Source organism: Hemicordylus capensis, chromosome 5, assembly GCF_027244095.1.
Source record: "Hemicordylus capensis ecotype Gifberg chromosome 5, rHemCap1.1.pri, whole genome shotgun sequence".
Classification (NCBI taxonomy): Eukaryota; Metazoa; Chordata; class Lepidosauria; order Squamata; family Cordylidae; genus Hemicordylus; species Hemicordylus capensis.
In genome coordinates this window covers 155,371,043-155,392,507 of record NC_069661.1, presented here as the reverse complement: position 1 = coordinate 155,392,507, position 21,465 = coordinate 155,371,043, and the positions used below count along the sequence as shown (strand labels likewise).

Sequence of the window (21,465 nt, the reverse complement as noted above, 5' to 3'; positions counted from 1 at the left end):
TGGGCTGTGTTTCCTTTTTCTTCCAAAAAGCAGCCATGACAGGCCCAGTCTGGCTCAGGACTGCAATGGATGGAAAGGGGGCTTTCTCCTTGCACCATTTTCCTGCTGAAAATGGCCCTCTCTTAAGTGACTGTTTCCACCCAGAGAGGCTATCTGTTGGTGTGAGAAAGTAGATTGGGATGGGGAGAACAGACTGGGGCTGAAGGCGGGGTGGGTGGGGGGTGGGTGGAGAACGGACTGGGGCTGAAGACAACATGAAGATGGTCGTGGGAGAGACAAGGAGAACTAAGGGCGCAGATGCTCTGCACTGGATCAGCTACTATCTTAATATTACCTTTGAGGATTTGTAGTCTTTTTCTTAAAGCCAGTGCAACAGAGAATTAATCATTACCAGTTCCATGCATTTGCTATTTTAAAGCTTTTGGCTAACAGGATGGGGCTCTTTCTTTATCCTTGCAGTAATGCCTTTCCCTCAGCGTTTCAGTGGAGAGAGCATCATCATCTGGAGTGAGCTCGATATCACTATTTCTGTACCGTGGTACATTGGTCTCATGTTTCGAACCCGGAAGGTTAATGGCATGCTAATGCAAGCAAATGCAGGAGCATCATCCAAAATAAACATCCAGGTATAATGCATTCATTCATAAAACCAAAAAAAATCCTTAATTAATAAATGACAACACTAAGCTTGAATGTGGGTAGTAAATAATAGTAGGTTCCATCCCTTCTGTCTTTGTTCAGTGGTAGCTTAAAAGCTTTGTGTAATAAATTTCAATAAATATCTCAAACCTAAGAATGTTTAATTTCAGAAAAGCATATACTGTGTGAGGTATAATCTGGATAAACTGGGTGGCTTTGGATCAGTCACTTATCTCTCAGCCTAAACTACCTCACAGGATTGCTGTGAGGATAAAGATGAGCATAACCATGTAAACTGCTCTGGGTTCCATGGAGAAAGAAGGGATATAAATAAATAAATCTGTAAACAGTTGCTAAATTATGTTAAAACTGCTGTGGGTGACCCCACGGGGTTGTCTGCTCATACTCTTGGTCTTGGTCAGCTTCCTAATATTCATATATTTGATCAGCCTTGCAGTTTTCTTGTCAGAACTCCTCCTCACCTCCACCAAAACAGCTCTCTGAAGCAAATAGCTGCTTTGGGGGAATAGAGCAACTTTAGGGGGCAACATTTGTTGGGAAACAGCTAACCTCCTGCACACTGTGATCCTAATGAGACACACAAACACCACTTGCCATAATATTTGTTTGTTTGTTTTACTTAAAGAAAAAAGATGCACTTACAGTAATAAGCACTCCTGTTACTAACTTAAGTCAGCACACATCTACTTTAGCCCTGAGACTCTGATCCTTTCTTTATACCCAGTCTGAGCTGGAGTTTCCAAGTATCCAAAAACAGGCAGTGTCTAATCCAGCTTACACACACACACACCCATAAAATATCACTCTACCTACTACTCTGATTCTCTTTGATACCATTTGGAATCAGGTATCCCACCTGACAGAATCAACATTACCTAGCTTCTCACAGATCTCATACTTTTTTCTTCCAGACAGGAAAAATAGCATGTTACAGTGTTGGTAATGGAATCAGTCAATTTGCCTTGAACCCAAATGTTTCTGGCATGAAATAATAGACTGGATTCAAAATGAAAGCCAAGTAGTAGTACTTTTATTTATTTTACTCTAAAAAATGCTCAGTGTGGCTTACAGAAATGCAAACAATTAAAACGATAAAACAGCATACATCTGTCTGTCTGTCTATCTAAAATATATTAAATATAATATTAAAATGTAATAATCATAAAAATACAGCTATAATATTAAAACAAGGAATAGGGTAGCAGATAAAGAAGGCATATTTATTATAAAATAGCCAGCAATCAGGAGAGAAATCAAGAGGCTTATAGGGCAAAACCCTGTTTAGAAAGGAAGTTTTCATCTGATGGAAGAAGGTCAACAGAGATGTGACATGGCAGACCACATCTGCCACTGAGAAGGTCCTGTCCTGTGTCCCAACCACATGCACCTCAGATGTTGGTGGGATACAGAGAAAGGCCTCCACAAAGGATTTTAACAGGCAATCACGTTCATAAAGGAGAAGGCAGTATTTCAGATACCCCAGTCCTAAACCATAAAGGACTTTAAAAATCAAAATGATTACTTTGAATTGGGCATGGAAACAAATTGGTAACCAGTGAGGTTTTTCAACAAGGAAGTTGCATGCTCATGATAACCTGTTCTGGTCTGTAATTTGGCCACTGCATTCTAGACTAGTGGAAATTTCCAGACACTTTTCAAAGGCAGCCCTGCACAAAATCCATGGATCTTCTCAATCCATCCAAGGCATGAATTTCACAATGACCCATGGTACAAATCTTTTCCAATTACATTCAAGAACAAAGGATAGCAAGGTCTGGAAGGTTAAAAAAATGAAGATTTGACAGCCGAGATGAACATAAAAGTTATAGAGAATTTACTTATTCATTCAAGTGGGTTTTTAAAAGCCACATATCTATTTAAAAATGGGCACATTGGTGTACAATAAAAACAATAACAATAATTAAAATTGCAATACAGCAAAATTAGGCACCACAGATTAAAACAGTAGTGGAAAATATATGTTTCTAAAAGGGCCTGGGAGAATAAAAAGTTCTTCATTGGCCTGAAGGAAAATAACATAGGTGCCAGGTGAGCCTCACCAGGGAGAGAATTCTAGAAGTGGGGCACCACAAGTAAGAAGGCCTTCTCCCTGGTGGCACTCACCTTGCCTCCATAGGGAGGGGCAACTGATGGAGAGCCTCCACAGTGCATGGGTAGGAACATCTGGAAGTTGTCAGCCTAACCTGTCTCATGGGTCTGTTGTGAGGAGAAACATAACCATGTACACTGCCCTGGGCTCCTTGTAGGAAGAAGGAAGAATAGACAGATAAAGAAATAAAGGTGCATTTTGTTATTTGTATGTGACTAGGGATTTAAATGTATTTAAACATGTATTTCCCTCCACAATGAACAAAGCTTATGTTTACTTTTATCAGATATTGAACAAGTATGTGGTGTTTGAAGTGTATGATGGACTGAATCTGGTGGCCAGTTTGAAGATGACCCAATCCCGAATCAGTGATGGAGAATGGCATCACTTGTTAATAGAGCTGAAGAGTGCAAAGGATGGCAAAGACATCAAGTACCTGGCTGTTGTGTCCTTAGATTATGGGATGTATCAGGTGAGGTGGCATCTATAACCTTTCAGCATAACAATGAGACCAAAAAAGGCAGCTGCAAGTTGTACCACATGGCGACACAACTATGGGTTGCACCATGGCCAAGTTTCTTTCTGACTTACATCTTGGAGGGATTCAGAAATCCAGTTTTCTCCAGCTGTGCATGATGGGCTGCATTTTTGCTATGATTCTGTCAAGCTGTTTTCAGCTTTTCCAAGGTTCACAGAGGGCACATTAGATCCCATAAGAAAACTTAATTCTATTTGGTTTCCATCACTCTGTGTCTACAGAAGTAATCGTTCATGAAAGGAAAAAAATGATCATTTTAGGTTTGCCCTGGTGTAATTGGGCTGAGCTGGAGTGAAGGAAGGGGCATGCTACCTTTTGAAAATGCTTGCTTATCAGAAATGCAACATGAACAGCTTCTCTTTCCATTACCACTTCAAGTTTATTCTTGACTATGCTTTCTTGTTTAATCAGTGGAATAGTGTAACTGAGCATTTGTAGGAAAGCAGCAATCTTTTTATCTGTTCTTCTTTTTCAGAGCACTGTACAGATTGGAAATCAGTTGCCTGGATTAAAAATGAAAAGCATTATTGTGGGAGGTGTCTCTGGAGATCAAGTCTCAGTGCAGCAGGGTTTCTATGGCTGCTTGCAGGTGAAAACCGAATATAAGTAGTTACTTACGTTTATGAGATATTGCCAATGAGAAGCATGCTTGTCTACTTTGAGAGCAGGCCAGTTTAAGGAGGGCCAGAAAGACAGCAGTATCAGGTTGTTTTCTGCAACTAGCTTTGAAGAAATCTGGATTCCATTTCATTAGCTTTCATTGAATTATTTTATTTTTGGTGAGATATACTGTTTTGCAGTTGCATCAGTGCGCCTTAAGTTGTGATACTGAGCATGCTTTCTGTTGCTCCCATCTTTCCAGGGAGTGAGAATGGGGGAGACATCTACAAATGTGGCTACGCTGAACATGAAACAAGCAATCAAGATTAATGTCAAGGAAGGCTGTGAAGTGGATAATCCTTGTGATTCTAACCCTTGTCCCCAGCACAGCTATTGTAGTGATGACTGGGACAGTTATTCGTGTATCTGTGATCCAGGTAAGAATAGTTTGAAGTAAGCGAGTTATAATAATGAGGTCCTATGAATTCTAGAACTCTGTGGAATTCTAGAACTCTGTGGCTACAAACCTTTTTTTTAATTATTATTTGGCAACAACTGCAGAACTTCTTACCCATAATCCCATAAATAAAAAATGTGAGAGTCACTCAACGCTATCTAGAATGGTGCTCAGTAGATCTCTGTCATTTTTGTTGCTCCAAGTACTACAGCTTTGAATCTCTTGAAAAAAACAGATTCCATGGAATGCATCTGTGTCTAATTCCATCTCTTCATGGTATTACAGACCAGGCCTGATTTATATACTAAATATGCTCATTGGCTAGTATACAAAATAGGTCTGGCTCATAAATAATGTCACCAACGTGACAAGGTTCTTTTATATTAGTGACCACGTTTGATCTGGATGCAAGGAAGAAAGATCAAACGTGGTCACTAATATAAAAGAACCTTGTCATGTTGGTGACATTATTTATGAGCCAGACCTATTTTGTATACTAGCCAATGAGCATATTTAGTATATAAATCAGGCCTGGTCTGTAACATAAATTGTGGCAGCGGTGGGATTTTGGTGACACCATGGCTTTCTGGAAGCGCAGGGAGAAGGAGAGCAAACCCAAGATTCAGTCCTGGGAGGGAAGTGAATTTAGTGGCGCTTTTTCAGGACCCAAGAAGGGGAAATGGGAGGTAGCTTTAGAGGAATTTGGAGCTTCACCCTTTCCAAATTTAGTTTGTAAGGCAGAAACTTTCAGAACTTGAAGATTGTAAGGCTCTCTTCAAGGAGTACTGTAGTAGACAGGGCCCAAATAAAAAGGAGAAAAATGCAGCAGCAGTCACTATCCTCAGAGTTTTTCTGCATAAGCAGTTAGAGAACCATGACCATAAAGATAGAAAAATTAGAACACTAATAGATAAAAATGAAGAGCTCTTGGAGCAAGTTAAAAACATGACTTCACAGCTGGAAATCGCTCAGGAAGAGATACGCCATGCAAAAACCAGGGAATCTCTGGCTCTAAAACAGCTGGAAGATTCCACACATAATTATAAAAATCACATTGATAGTCTAGATATGGCCAACCAGCATTTAGCCACAGAATTGGCTGAATTGGAGAAAAAGAATTCAGCCATCCCTGGCTACAGGGATCTCATTAAGGAACTTTCGAAACCTAGGCCAGACACAAAAAGGCCCTGCACGTGCCAGTCCCAAATCAAACAATTACAAAAAGAATTGCAACAAAAGACCCTTCACATTGCCAGCATAACCGAGATTGATCCTAATGGGAAGCGATATCAGCCATAGAAGAACCAGATAGTGAAATTCTTAGGGAGAATGAACCCCAGCAAGCTAGGGAGACAGTGGCCGCCCTCACCTCTAGCATTACTACACGAAGAGACATAAATGGTCTGGTCCAGGGACAATCTGTCACTATTAGCAATATGAGTCTTGTGGAAGCCAAAGAATTGGCAAAAACCTTGCCAAATCTATGCACAGACACAATGGTAGAGTGGATGGCTGGATTTGTCAGGCTTCAAGCAGACATGAGGCTGACCCTAGAGGAAATGAGAACTTTGCTAAGAGCTGCTGCTCCAGCAGGATTGCAAGCCAGGCTCTGGGCAGAAGAGCAACTGAAATTAGACCTCAGCATCTCTAAACTATAAATATAGATTGTGGAAGATCTCTTGCTTAGCCACTCTACTTGTTGATAGTTCCCTGGATGTGACACAGCTGATCTCCAGGGACAGGGCTTCCAACCTGATCATGAGCTTTTTAGCTGCACAACTGGGAGGTGTGTGCCAGTTCCACATCCAGACTGATGTTATGGCTTTCTCTTTATCTTTGGGGTAGGGATGTTTGGCGCCACAAGGAGGGGAGCAGGATCTTTTTTTAAAGGAGAGCAAGTCTTTACCTGCAAATGTCTTAAGCCAAAAAATAAAAATAAAAATTTCAGTGGCACCCAAATGTGATTGCAAAGGCTTGAAAAGTAAAGCCACTTAGCACTGTTAACTATAACCTTTCTAGTCAGTGTGTTTTGAGAAAAGGGAAACTCAAGAGGTATTATTAGTGTATAAGCTTAAAATAGATTAGCTTCCTGAGACTCACAAATCACAATTATACCGTGGTTGCTGAACATCTATAACCTTGTCTCCTCAGGGTACTTTGGGACAGACTGCGTTGATGTTTGCAGCCTGAACCCATGTGAGCATGTCTCCACCTGCATCCGTAAACCAAGCTCTTCTCATGGATACACCTGTGAATGTGGGCATAGCTATTATGGACAGTACTGTGAAAGCAAGTAAGCCAAATATACCAGTAAATACATTGCCTTTCCCACCCACCCACCCTCCATTTCATTGGTATAGGGATATGGAGAAGCTGCCTAAAATTCAATCAAACTGATGGCCCAGCTAGCCTACTACAATCTGTTCTCCTTTTTTATTTCATTTCTTATCATGTACCAGAAACATTCAATGTAAATATATTCTAATGTAGTTTAAGATATCGTATGTATTTGTAATACAAATTCCACTTTGTGCATAACAATTATAATAACATGAAAATGCTACCATCATCTTTATTGAAACTTGCTACATGTAGATAAATAGCCTTTAGCACACTTTGTCAGTGCCTCTCTAAAAACAAAACAATGTTTATAGCAGGAAGAAAGGGTTCCTTTCTCCTACTTCTATTTTTTTTTTTGAACTGTTTTCAGTTTTTTTTAAGTTCCAAGGGGGAAAAGGGTGGGAGGGGAAAAGCACAGTTAGAAAGATACTCAGGACACACAGGACCTGCAGTCAAATGATGGTTAAAAGTGCAGTGTAATAAAATATTTATACTATATGATTTCACTTCTATTTATTTGTTCACAGAATTGTATAAAAGATGGCTGTAAATTAAAATCTTCATTAATCTAGTACAATAGTCTAAAAGATGCAAGCTATACTACTGGGATCAATTCACCAGGTAGTATTGCAAAATGAAACCTCCATCATTTTAGTGGGGCTTGGGTAACTACAGAAGGGAACGTTATTCTTCAGTGGGTTCAGTGCAGGGAAAGAATGCCATTATTTCATAATCCCAACATGGAACTTAAAAGAGATTCCCATTTTGTTTTGTTTTGCATTCTGCTTTCTTTGTAGAATTGATTTGCCCTGTCCAAGAGGCTGGTGGGGAAATCCTATTTGCGGCCCATGTAACTGTGAGAACAGTAAGGGATTTGATCCTGACTGCAATAAGACTAATGGAGAGTGTCGGTGTAAGGTAAGGAAGGGAGCAATCATCTTGTTTGGAGCCAATTTATAGACTGAGACTGTAGCAGATTAAAGCCTTTGTCTCAGATTAAGGGAAAGAAATGCTGAATCATCCCTGAACCTCTGACGTTGACATGGAGAAATAGATGTGGGTGTCATCGGCATATTGATAACACCCAGCACCAAATCTCCTGATGATGTCTCCCAGCGGTTTCATGTAGATGTTAAACAACATCGAAGACAATATGGAGCCCTGAGGGGACACCATAGGAAAGTTCAGATTTCGAAGAACAGTCTCCAAGAGACACCCATTTGGAATCTGCCTGTGAGGTAGGAGCAGAACCACTGCAGAGCAGTGCTTCCCACCCCCATTCCCCTCAGATGTTCCAGAAGGATTTTCCAGAAGGTCAATAGTATTGAAAGTCGCTGAGAGATCCAAAAGGACCAACAGAGTCACACTCCCTCTGTCAGTTTCCAGTTGGAGATCATCCATCAGACTGACCAAAGCAGTCTCCACCCCATAGTCTGCCCGAAAGCCAGTTTGAAATGGGTCTAGATAATCAGCTCCTCCAAGACTGTCTGGAGTTGGCCACCACCTTCTCAATCACCTTGCCCAGCCATGGAAGGTTGGGACAGGCATGTAGTTACTTCTAGTGGTGTACTGTCCAATGTTTCTACTTTAAGTATCCTTTCCTTGAAAACAAATGTACCTAAGGATCTTTGAAACAGAAATTATACCCATTGCTAACATTTGGAAACATCTGTGAATATTTTCTTTATTTTTCCAGTCAAACTATTACAGGCCACAAAGCAGTGACACTTGCTATCCATGTGACTGCTTCCCTTCTGGATCCCATACTCGTACCTGTGATATGGAAACAGGGCAGTGTCCCTGTAAACCAGGAGTGATTGGGCGGCAGTGCAATCGCTGTGACAATCCCTTTGCTGAAGTTACCGTTCATGGCTGTGAAGGTACCTAAAGATGGCCCCAAGTCTATGTACTATAATCAACTCAGTAGACAGAAGAAATGTAGTGCATTTTCATTTTTTCTTAATGTTTTCATCCATTTATTCTGTAGAAATGGGATGGTTGGTGGGCTGCAAGCTTTGTTACAAAACTCAGAGGGATCACTTATGTTAGGACAGTAGGAAGGAGGCTGGGGGCCACAGGGCAGGAATACCTGTGTTGGAGTATACAGAGGGAAAGTGCAAACCACCTGATGCGATTACAGAACTTGTTTGCTTAGTCGGAAGATGATATTGAACATATGAAACTGTCTTATATCAACTCAGACTATTGGTCCATCTAGCCCAGTACTGTCTATTCTGATTCGCAGTGGTTCTCTAACGCTCTTTCCAGCTGTGCTACTTAGAGTCTTTTTAGCTAGGAACATCAGGGATTGGACCTGGAAGCTTCCACATGGAAAGTATGCATTCTACTAAACAACACACCTTTCTTATTATTGTCATGTACCTGAGGACTAGAAACCTCTTTTTGTGCTAAGTTGAAGAGAACCTAAACTACAGGGCAGACAGGTGCCACCAGTATGGCATTTGGAAATGGTGGCAAATGCGAGCTGTTTTCTCTGCAGAGTGCTTTGTAGAATAGTGCAAAGCGAGAGAGCTGCCCAGTGGAATTTTTTTAGATGGTGTGGAGCCAGATACATCTTGGCCCTTCCAGTCAGCTGGAAGACACCTCTCTCACCTGCTGGGACCAATTTGCAAAGCACTTTGAGGATAAAATAGCTCGCATCTGCCACCACCTGGATACCACATTATCAGTTCCAAATGCTGTACTGTACTGATAGCACTTTTCTGCTCTGTAGTTTTGGATTTTTTCCAGTTTAAGTCTGAGGATGTGGTCAGGATCCTTGAAAGTGTGGAGATGGCCATATGCAGACTCAATCCCTGTCCTACCTGGCATTTAGAACAAATAAGAGCAAAGGGGGAAAGAGGGCTTTAACCCTTTGCTCTTATTTGTTCTAAATGCCAGGTAGGACAGGGATTGAGTCTGCATAAGGCCATCTCCACACTTTCAAGGATGCTGCAGTTCTGATCCAGATTGCCCCCCCCCGCACACGCGCGCACACACACACACACGCGTGCTGTTTACTGAGGAAAGAACAGGCACATCAGCCCTAATAATGGACAACATGATATGTAGTTTAGCCCTTAATGACGCGTGAACAGCAGCTTTCCCACAATGTAGCCAAAGATAGTGGTCACAATAGCTAGCTTGTCATTTATCTTGACTATTCATCTTACCCCTTGGAGTGCTGCGTGAGAAATATATGGGCTAACTTTTTTTTCTAGTGCCATAGCAACTGGCCCTGGGCAAATGTAAAGGTAACAGAATATTCAAACTATTTGCAGCTAATGATACCTTTCTAAGGCCACCCTATGTGCAGAATAAGATGCCTACTGTTGTGTTTAGAGCATATGAAAAGCTTACAACATGGAACGTTATCATATTAAGAGGTTTTGCTTTATCCTTGGTTTCTTTTGAAACTAAAAATCAATAGTGGATAGATGTTTTATAAATACCTCACCTTGCTTCTTTCCAAGTACAAAATAAGCCTATTAAATTACACTCTACTGTAACAACATATTAGCACTTGCCCTAAACCAAGCGAAATTACTTTTGCCAATTTGCTATCATTTCAACCAATTTACTTTGCCAAGGGGGAAAAAATGTCCTTTCTTTCCCTTCTACCTTATCTAGTGGTATATAATGGATGCCCCAAAGCATTTGAGGCTGGCATTTGGTGGCCACAAACCAAATTTGGGCAACCCGCTGCTGTGCCCTGTCCCAAGGGATCAACAGGTGAGTTGCATGATAGAATGTTAAACGTTTTATTGTAACTTCAGTGTGGGAAAAAGGGAGATTCAGAAATGTTGGTTTACACACAGAAGATAATATATTATCAAAGCCTGGAAATAGAAGCCTAGAGAGCAGAAAATGAAGGCTCAATTAGATGGATTTTTTACAAATGTCTACAAAGCAGATTTAGGATAACACAATGAAAGGCAGTACATTCAAATACAAGAGATAATGAAATAGTTGTAACATGAGAGAGAAAACCAAATCTCCTGTTTGAGAAATCAGTCAGAATATCCGCTTTTTTCTGAAGCATTACTACATATTTTTATTGTGTTATGTATGGTAATGTGTGATGCAACTTAAATCACAAGGAATTGATAGACAAACCTTGGCCGCTGATAGAAAATTCGGTCTTAAAATCACTTACCTCTTTTACATGCATAAGAGTGTTAATTCATAAGCTAAAATGTACATTTTTCTTAAAATAATGAATTCTTTAGTAAGTTATAAATGGCAAACAAACAGGGATCTGTACTGGGACTGTTGCTTTTTAATTTATTCATAAATGATCTAGAAGTAGGGGTAAACAGTGAGGTGGCAAAATTTGCAGATGATACCAAACTTTTTTGGGTAGTGAAATCCAAAACAGATTGTGAGGAACTCCAAAAGGATCTCGCCAAACTAGGGGAATGGGTGACAATATGGCAAATGTGCTTCAGTGTTGGCAAGTGTAAAGTGATGCACATTGGGATGGAAAACCCCAACTTCAAGTGTACTTTGATGGGATCTGAGCTGTCGGTGACAGACCAGGAGAGGGATCTTGGGGTCATGGTGGACAGCTCGTTGAAAGTGTCAACTCAATGTGCAGCAGCTGTGAAAAAGCAAATTCCATGCTAGGGATCATTAGGAAGGGGATTAAAAATAAAACAGCTAATATTATAATGCCCTTATACAAAAAGATAGTGTGGCCACACCTGGAGTACTGTGTACAATTCTGGTCACCACATCTAAAAAAGGACATTGTAGAACTGGAAAAGGTGCAGAAGAGGGCAACCAAGATGATCAGGAGCCTAGAGCACCTTTCTTATGAGGCAAGACTACAACACCTGGGGCTTTTTAGTTTAGAAAAAAGACAAACTGTGGGGAGACATGATAGAGGTCTATAAAATCATGCATGGTGTAGAGAGAAAGTAGATAGAGAGAAATTCTTCTCCCTCTCACATAACACTAGAACAAGGGGTCATCCCATGAAATTGATTGCCGGGAAATATAGGACAAACAAAGAAGCATTTTTTCACACAATGCATAATCAACTTGTGGAATTCTCTGCCACAAGATGTGGTGACAGCCAACAACCTGGATGGCTTTAAGAGGGGTTTGGATTACTTCATGGAGGAGAGGTCTATCAATGGCTACTAGTCGAAGGGCTATAGGCCACCTCCAACCTCAAAGGCAGGGTGCCTCTGAGTACCAGTTGCAGGGGAGTAATGGCAGGAGAGAGGGCATGCCCTCAGCTTCTGCCTGTGGCTTCCAGCGGCATCTGGTGGGCCACTGTGTGAAACAGGATGCTGGACTAGAGGGGCCTTGGGCCTGATCCAGCAGGGCTGGTCTTATGTTCTTATTTATCTTTCTCTTACCTTTTTTTTTTTAATTTAAGGAAATGCTGTCCGGCACTGTAACAGTGAGAAAGGCTGGCTCCCTCCTGAGCTTTTTAACTGCACTACCTTTGGTTTTGTGGACCTTAAAGTCATGGTAAGAATTTTGTACTTTGCAGAAGGGAAACATTTACTGATGGGTGCAATGTACCATTGCCACTTTTTCATATCACTGGATACAGTGGTGCTCTTACCCCTGGACTTCAGGGCCGAAGTCCAGGGCCTCCACACCACCTGGGCCCCCCTAGATCCTCTTTGAGTCTGTCCTGGGTGGTGTGATCGCCACTGGCCCACACTGAGTGTGATTATGACCAGCGTTCCGTCTAACAGGGTTTCCCAGATGTTGTGGACTACAACTCCCATAATCCCCAAGCAAAAGCCATTGCAGATGGGAATTCTGGGAGTTGTAGTCAACAACAACTGGGAATCTCTGATAGAGGGAACACAGATTATGACCTGTGCCAGGTACTTTAAAGACAAAGCAGGGGAGTAGGGAAAGAAATATGTGGGATAAGAATAGGAGGATAATGCTTAACTTGCAGTGGGGAGGGAGGAGGCCTCCAGCAAGCAGGGAGGCCTCCAAAGGCCTTTAGGTCCAGGCTCCAAAATTGCCTAGGTGCACTTCTGACTGGATAATGTTCCAGAATATAACTGCCTAATGTCATTTACGCCCACCAGTAAGAACTGCTCAACCATTTCCCACATGTGAAATTGCACAAAGAAGAAATAGGATTGTTTACCTATAACTGTTGTTTTCTTACTGCTCCTCCAGGCAGTCACATATCCTGCCCACTACTACAGGCCCTTTCACACCCTTGTGGGGCAGGACAGGTGTCAGAATGGAATTGAGTGGGAAACGCTGGCTCTGCCTCAAATAATGTTGGCAAAGATTAAAACCAGCCTTTATTATCTTTACATTTGGAAGGGATCAGTTAAGCTTCTTTCTGATATTTTGCATAAATCCCATATGTGGGATTGTAAAGAGGCCATTGAAGGCTGGTTCACATTGTGTCCCAATGGACTCCCATTGTGTCCCAGGCAGTACGTATAGGTGGGGAACAAGTGTTGGGCTCCTGTATAGCCTCCACTCCATGTGTAGGCTGCACAGATGTACACAAATATGTCTGACTAGTTATTTTAGGCCTGTTAAATAATGGGCGCTAGGAGAGTTGTGCGCTCCGGGGCCCCCGCCACCATTCCCCCTCCTGCCGCCGCCAGCCTCCATGCTGCGGCCGGTCTCCCCGGCCGGGCAAGAACCCCAAGGTCTTCCCCCCACCCGGCTTCGGCGGCGCGGCCAGGCCTCGGCCATGGCTCCGCCGCCGCCTCGGCCGCGCCTCGGCCAGCTTCCCCCGCCACCTCTTCCCCCCGCCCGGCTTCGTGGCGGCCGCTTCTCCTCGGCTGCCACTTCTCCTTCTCCCGTCCATCATGGCCGCCTGGTCCCGGCGGTCATGTCTCCCTTGGCGTGTTCTGGGCATGTGCTCCGCGCATGCCCAGAACAGCCGAGGGAGACACAGACGCACGCCAAGCTCTTTATTATAGAGGATTACATGACAATCTGCACACACTGTGCGTGGAGTATATTTGCACAGGCCTCAGTCCCTCATGCAATTGTATGTAGACCTACAAGCCAGGGAACCATGTGAATCAGTTCAAAGACAAACCTGGCTATAAAGAGATGAATCAATATTCCATTAAGCCTTTTATGAAAGCAGGGATGGAGTTTATTTGCCAAGTTAAAGGGTGTGTGTTTTTTGTCCATACCAGAATGAAAAACTTCTCCGCAATGAGACCAGCATGGATGGTGACAAGTCAGTGCAGATAGCCAAAGTGCTCCAGAATGCCACTAACCAAACAAACGCCTTTTATGGGAATGACGTGCGAACAGCCTACCAAATGATGATCAGAGTATTGCAATACGAGAGCCAGCAACAGGGCTTTGATTTGGCTGCAACAAGGGATGTGGAGTTCAATGAGGTAGGAGATGTCAAAACTGCTATAGAGAAAACATGAGCTGTGTCATTTGTGCAGCGTCAATTCCAGAATGAATTCAAACATATCTTCTTCCATAATTGCCCCTGGAATACAGACAGTTCTCAGCTTTATGATCTGTGAGTTGAGACAAACAGCACTTACTGTGTGTTAATTGCCAACTTGCTTCAACTTTGCAACTATGTTTCAGCTTTGACACTCACCACTGAAAGAGAGGCTGGCTAGATGGCTACTGGTGTGCAGGCTGGAGGAGGAGGAGATGACAATGGCAGCTCAGGCTTGCATCATCATCATGACTATGCTGCATCTGCAATTGTAGAGGGACTGGCCGATTTGCTCCTCGAAGATACTGCCCCTGCTGCTTCCGCTCCTCCTTCTCCAGGCTCAGCTTCTGCACTATGACAATGAGAGAGAGAGAGAGAGAGCAAGCACACCCAGCACATTTCCAGCCCACATGCTGATTCCCACCATCCTTTCTTATTTTTTTCCATCTTACCATCATTCAGGAGAAGGAGGACAGTTGCTTCCATTCCTGGCTCTTTCTCACTTTTCAGGAGAAGGAAAAGCGGAAACTGGATAGCTTGCCTCTTGTCTTCTCTCCTTCCTGATATCCGTATCAGGGAAGGAGGGTGGATGAGAAGTGGTGTGTGGACTGGGAATGGGCCAGGATCTTTTTCTCTTTATCTCATAGTCTCATTAAAACAGCGTTAGATGGGAGAGATGGTGGGCAGTGTCCCCGACAGCCATCTAGATGCATGCAGAATCTCACTGCCAGAAGGGAAGGGCTTGCAGTGAGCAGGAAGAGATTGACAAGGGTGAGCAACTTTTGATTCTCCACCATCAACTTCTCTTCTGCATGCCTGTGACTGACATACCACCATCTTTGTTCTAAACTGTCTTGAAAAACTAAAAATTAACAGAATGCCAGGGCCAGATGGCAATCACCCAAGAGTTTGGAAGGAAATTGCTGATCTCCTAGCAAAAATATGTATCTTATACCTACAGTCAGGCTTTGTACCAGAGGACTGGAAAGTAGCTAATGTAATTCTGATTTTCAAAAAGGATCCAGTGGGGATCCAGGAAACTACAGGCCAGTTAGCTTAACTTCGGTGCCAGGTAAATTGCTGGAAAACATACTTAAGGACAATATTGTTAAACATATAGAAAAATAGGCCTTGCTGAAGAAGAACCATCATGGCTTCTGCAAGGGCAAATTTTACCTCACTAACCTTTTAGAGTTCTTTAAGAGAGTCAACAGGCTTGTGGATAAAGGTGATTTCTTTGACATAGTATACTTGGATTTCCAAATGGCTTTTGATAAAGTTCTCCTCAAATGCTCTTGAATAAACTTAGCAGTCATGGAATAAGGGGACACATTCAGTTGTGGGTTGGTAACTGGTTGAAGGACAGGAAACAGAGGGTAGGAATAAATGGACAGTTTTCATAATGGAGGGATGGAGGAAGGGGGGTCCCCCAGGGATCAGTACTGGGGCCAGTGCTCTTTAACTTGTTCATAAATGATCTAGAAGTTGGGGTAAGCAGCAAAGTGGCCAAATTTGCAGATGACATTAAACTATTTAGGGTAGTGAAATCCACAACAGATTGTGAAGAGCTCCAAAAGGATATCTCCAAACGAGGTGAGTGGGCAACAAAATGGCAAATGCTGTTCAATGTTGGCAAGTGTAAAGTGATGCATATTGGAGCAAAAAGCCCCAACTTCACATATATACTGATAGGGTCTGAGTTGTCAGTGACTGACCAGGAGAGAGTTCTTGGGGTCATGGTGGACAGCTTGTTGAAAGTGTCAACTCAGTTCATGGCAGCTGTGAAAAAAGGCAAATTCCTTGCTAGGGATCATTAGCAAGGAGATTGAAAATAAGAATGCCAATATTATCATGTCCTTATATAAATCTATGGTGCAGCCACATTTGGAGTACTGCATACAGTTCTGTTCACTATCTTAAGAAGGGCATTATAGAACTCAAGAAGGTGCTGAAGAGGGCAACAAAGATGATCAAGTGGCCTGCAGCACCTTCCTTATGAGGCAAGGCTACAGCATCTGGGGGGTTTTCGTTTGAAAAAGAGGCAACTATGGGGTGACATGATAGAGGTATATACAATTATGCATGAAGTAGAAAGAGTGTACAGGGAGAAATATTTCTCCCTCTCTCACAACACTAGAACCAGGGGCCATCCCATGAAACTGAAGGCCGGGAAATTTAGGACCAACAAAAGGGAGTAGTTTTTAACACAGCAGATAATTAATATTTGGAATTATCTGCCATGAGAAGTGGCAATGGCCACCAGCTTGGGTGGCTTTAAAAGGGGCTTGGACAGATTCATGGAGGACAGGTCTATCAGTGGCTAGTAGTCTGGTGGATATAAGCCACCTCCAGCCTCAGAGGCAAGATACCTCTGAATACCAGTTGTAGGTAAGCAACAGCAGGAGAGATGGCATACCCTCACCTCTTGCCTGTGGGCTTCTCAGAGGCATCTAGTGGGCCACTGTGTAAAACAGGATGCTGGACTAGATAGGCTTTGGGCCCGATCCAGCAGGGCTGTTCTTTTTTCTTCTTTCTTCTCTTTCTTTTTTTTTAAAAATTGGTATTCCTCCTTTCATACAATTATCCCAAGGCAGTTTATAAAAATTAATACAATAAAATCCCAGAAAACCACATTAAAACAATAAAAACAATTAAAACCATTTAAAAAATCCCACCAAAAACAGCCATAAAAACAAAACAGATGAGAACTTACGTTATTATGACAGCAGCACAGGTCCCCTGCATGCAGTGAGCTTTCTACAATTGTTTTAGTACAAATTCTGGATCATTTTGTTAAGAATAGGGTATCCAGCCTTAGTTCAGGAACCAAGCCCCCATTTATAGCATGGTTCCCTATGGGAAAATTGGATCTGGGTCAAGATGTTTTGACTTAAGACACAGTTTTCAGGAGCCAGTTATGTCATAAGTTGAAGATTGCCTATGTACCATAAAGCTGGTCATGAAGAATGAACAGCACATGTTGACCCTTCAACTGTCCCGTTCAGTTCTGTGGCCAGGCAGGGGAAGAGAGCCTCAGTGCTCAGTGCCTTGATGTGCAGGGGCTGTAGGCATAGGATGTGCTGAATGACTGCATTGTCAGTTCCCCAAAATAGCTACTATGCAGAAAAGCCTCAGAACAGAAAAGTATTCTGTGAATTAGTTCACTTGAACATAACAGAAAAGTTGTTACAGTACTTGACAATACACAAACATAGAAGGCGCTCCACATCTTACTGAGACTGGGATTTTAGTATGTGCGTGAGTTTTAAAAATAAACCCTGTAATTTGTGCACATGAATGTTGTAGAAAACAGCAAGGGTAAATCTTAACTTTTTTTCCTTAATTAAAAGAACACTGAATAAGACTGCACATAAAGTGAGGGTGGGGAACTGAAGTTTGTTGTTTATATTCCAGGACTTCTGGGCAGCTTTCATGTGGGTACTGTGATATTTAAATTGGCACCCGGGCGTGGAACCAAGAGCACAGGAACTGTAGTGGCCAATGAGGGTGGTGGAATATAACCCTTAAAAAGCTGAACTTACCCACCACCAACACCTGCCATGCATATGCAACAGCCTTTTTAGTGATCAGTATGGCAGGTTTTTGCCATGCTAAACACTGAAATGGGTGTCATGTATGTCCTGAGGCCAGCTGAGTGGCAGGGATGGAGTACTGGTTCAGCCATAATTGGTTTCCTAAGGATTCCAGGTATTGGCAGGGGGTAAGTTCAGCGTTTTAAAAAGTTATATCCCACCCCCTGGAGCAGGCCTCACCAGTCACTACGGCACAGGAAACTGCAGTGTGGCCATTCCTCAGAGCAGCATGCAGATCCTGCTTACCTGAGTTGCTCAACAGTGATGACAAATGAAGAGGAGCAGAACATAGTTCGCTGCTGCAGCGCAGCAGCAGCCGAGGGGAAGGGGTTGCTAACCAGTGGGATGAGATAGTAGGAGACTGAATCATCACCATGCAGAAGTGCATTTCCTGACTGGCCAGCCATGCCAAGCATGGGCTGATGATGGTATTGATGTATGCCCACGCTAGGCACTGCTGACCAGCCAACAGCTAGATGCTTGCAAAGCTAGAGCTGACCCAGTGACTTCTGCTTCTGTTGCTGCCACATGAGAGGCACTGGCCTCCTCCCTCTAGATTGTTGTTCAGCACTAGCAGCCAAGCACTATGTTCCATCTGGCCTCATCAGTGACCACAGATATTCCACCTTTAGGCTGATGCATACTCCTTCAAGCACTCGGGTTTGCCATTCTCATCTTGGTCCAGGTGCAGTGCTTAAAATATAATCATCTGCACCACTATTCCCTCTAAGGCATGAGCATGTGGACGCACTCAAACCTCTCAGGTTGAATCAGGAAGGCCCCACTCTGAATGCATATGCACAGACACTGCCTTGATACTCCTGCCCAGAACAAAACTAATTCTGCACACAGATGAATAAAATTTGAGAGAACACTGATCTGTACCCAACTTAAGTAATTTATTTTTTCATTTTTTAAAGCAAGATTGCTGTAGGATGTGTTTTGCTGCAAGTGTATTTGCAGCAGCAAAACTAGTTACTTCCTCTTGACAGTATTGTTCTGTTACTTTGTGAGTCGCATATTTTCCTTCCCTTCCTAGAATATCATAAAAGCAGGCAGTGCTCTTCTGGACCCCAGCACCAAAGAGCATTGGGAGCACATCCAGAGGACTGAAGGGGGCACAGCACACCTACTGAAGCACTATGAAGAATATTTCAGCAATGTGGCAAAGAACATGAAGAAAACCTACATGAAACCTTTTATTATTGTGACAGCAAATATGAGTAAGTAGCTGTCATTTTTGTATCAGATGAGATTTCCCAACATCTCGGATCTCAGAATATCAATTTGGTTCTTTCATCAGACTTTGATGATCTGATTATGATCTGAGTGAAGATACCCGATCGTGAAAGTTTGAACTATTTCTCGTCTCTGGGTGACTTTTCTCTCAGTGAGTTTATCTTCCTTCACATGGGCAGTGCACTGTTTCCTTGATGGTGCAGATAAAGATAAGAAGGTCTTCTGAGCCAAGAGGCGAACAAATGGTGTTTTACATCACGGCTGGCCAACTTGTGGCCTGAGTGACGTGAGCAGCACAGGTTTGTGACACACCTGGATAGGAACTGGAAGGCTCACAGTCCTGGCTATGGCATAGCATTAGGCCACACGCCTGCCTGCTTCTCCTGCTTCACTGTACTGCTGTCTGCTTCCTTGTTTAATAACCTGCAGGCAAAACCACACCACAGGCATTTTGTGGGGTGAAAGGAGTATACCTATACTATATGGCATAGGGGGGTAATACTGTCTCTTCCTGTGACATGCTTGCTTAAAGCATTGGGCACTCCTGCTGTGTAATCCAAATGTACAGAATGAACGACTTTTTAAATGGTAAAAGAGAAATGCTGGGTGCTCAAAGATTAAAAGGTACTTGCTATTCATGACTGCTTCATGGAAGCTCAGGAGTCAGCTCTCAGTCAAACCAAGCACCTGGCTAGGATCCCAAAGCTATCAATTTCCTCCCCTCCCCCAGCTCAGCAACAGTGTACAGTGGCACAGAAAAGGCAAGCAGAGGCAAAGAAACAAGATAACAATGCTGTAAGAGTAGACATACCTTTTTCTGACTTCAGTAAGCAAAGAATTGCCTTGTAAATCCTCGTTGGCAAAGAATTCTGTAGTTGCTGAAGGCCTTGACAGGAATTTGTGGAAGGATGAAAGACAATCACCAAAGGTGCAACAGAGGAAAATATTTAGGGTACATTTGACGTAAATGTCAATTGTACCTGAAATGTCAATATTTGTGCCATATCAGTGCTAAAATGACACAGAATGGGTGGGGTGGGGGGGCTATCTCAGACAGCAGATTTTTTACACTGTTAAATGTCAGGAAATTATCAGTCTTTTATTTTATAGCAATATTTAAAAACTGCTCTTATATATTTGTCCTTATTCTGCTAATAAGAATATGCTATTATGTAAAAGATAAACTTTATTACGATCATAGATCAGACTGTACAACAACAAAAATTACACAAGACTAGAGCGTATAATACAAACAATGTAGCAAAACCTAGCCACATTGAAAGTAATCTTTTTACAAAAGTTAAGATAACAAAAACTCTAAATAAAATTCATCAGAGTGACCTGGAAATTTCCCCAAAAGAGGAGAAATTAGTTTTAAACGAGCATTGCTATAAAATTTACAGTATAAAATAACATGAGGGGTAGTTTCTACGGTACCCATTCCACGGGGGTAAATCCTTAAATTAAATGGAATCCCTTTATATCTACCATCCCTAACAGCCGTCGGAAGGGCGTTTAGGCAGGCAAGAGTAAATGGACGCCTAAATTTAGGGATAAGAATATTATCTAAATATGCTGCCGGTTTGGAATTAAAAAGTTGTTTCCCCAAATAGATACAATGTGTAGAATTGAGCTGCCAAAGTGATTTTTGGTGGTTTAAGATGGTAGGGAGGTAGCATAGCATAAATAAATGTCATTAACCCTACACTTCATCACTATGATAAATGGATTTTTGGGCATCACAGTGCTGGAGGGGCCAGACTTGAACCTTGGGTTGCGTACTACTTAGATTTGAAACCTCAAGGACCAAACTATCTTGAGTCAAGCTTGTACTTGAGTGTTAAGATACAAGAACTAAATTAGCTAAGAATACTTGAGGCACAAATCTTCACTGAGCCAGAATATTCAGATGCATATCTGACTCAGGTATTTTCCAGCATTTTTTCCCCCAGATTGGATAAAGACTCATTTCTCACAGTGCCATTTTATGCATGTATTGAATTTAGTGGGGCTTTCTCCTAAGCAAGGGTGCATATGATTGCAGCCTCATATAGTTCCCCCACCCCCAAATTCCAGACTTCCATCCTAAAACACAGCTACTGAATTGTCAAACCAGCTCCTGGGAGTATTCATCCAGGTAGGCACAAGCATGGCTCAAAAAAAAAAAGGCACGACTTTTTTTAAAAAAATGGAATATATGTTTGCCCAGAATTTAGTTTGTGGAGCTAACAAATAATTAAATTTACTGCAGTGTAACTTTACTAAGTTTGAACTGTTTCTTGCAGAAATGAACTGCTAATGTATATTATGGTAAATTTCTCTTTCTGTTTAGTTATTGCTGTTGACATCTTTGAAAAGTCTAATTTTACGGGAGCTAAAGTACCACAGTTTGATGTGATTAAAGAAGATTATCCTAGTGATTTGGAGTCGTCTGTTTTGTTTCCTGCTACTTTGCTCAGACCTTCTCCTAGAAAAGGTAGAATGCTACTCTAGAAGCTTTTGAACAATGCT

General features: G+C 42.3%; 1 protein-coding gene across 4 annotated transcripts in view; it reads left to right on the top strand.

Annotated features, from left to right (window-relative positions):
* CELSR1 (cadherin EGF LAG seven-pass G-type receptor 1) overlaps positions 1-21,465 on the top strand; it is a 254,205-nt gene that overhangs the window by 180,646 nt on the left and 52,094 nt on the right. For all 4 annotated transcript variants that reach the window (XM_053254723.1, XM_053254725.1, XM_053254724.1 and 1 more), the window contains exons 9-20: positions 460-626; positions 3,057-3,242; positions 3,784-3,897; positions 4,171-4,345; positions 6,517-6,658; positions 7,503-7,623; positions 8,402-8,585; positions 10,336-10,437; positions 12,092-12,186; positions 13,854-14,063; positions 18,755-18,938; positions 21,287-21,430. In XM_053254723.1, coding sequence (XP_053110698.1) covers positions 460-626; positions 3,057-3,242; positions 3,784-3,897; positions 4,171-4,345; positions 6,517-6,658; positions 7,503-7,623; positions 8,402-8,585; positions 10,336-10,437; positions 12,092-12,186; positions 13,854-14,063; positions 18,755-18,938; positions 21,287-21,430 — 1,824 coding nt within the window. The remainder of the gene's footprint in view (positions 1-459; positions 627-3,056; positions 3,243-3,783; positions 3,898-4,170; positions 4,346-6,516; positions 6,659-7,502; positions 7,624-8,401; positions 8,586-10,335; positions 10,438-12,091; positions 12,187-13,853; positions 14,064-18,754; positions 18,939-21,286; positions 21,431-21,465) is intronic.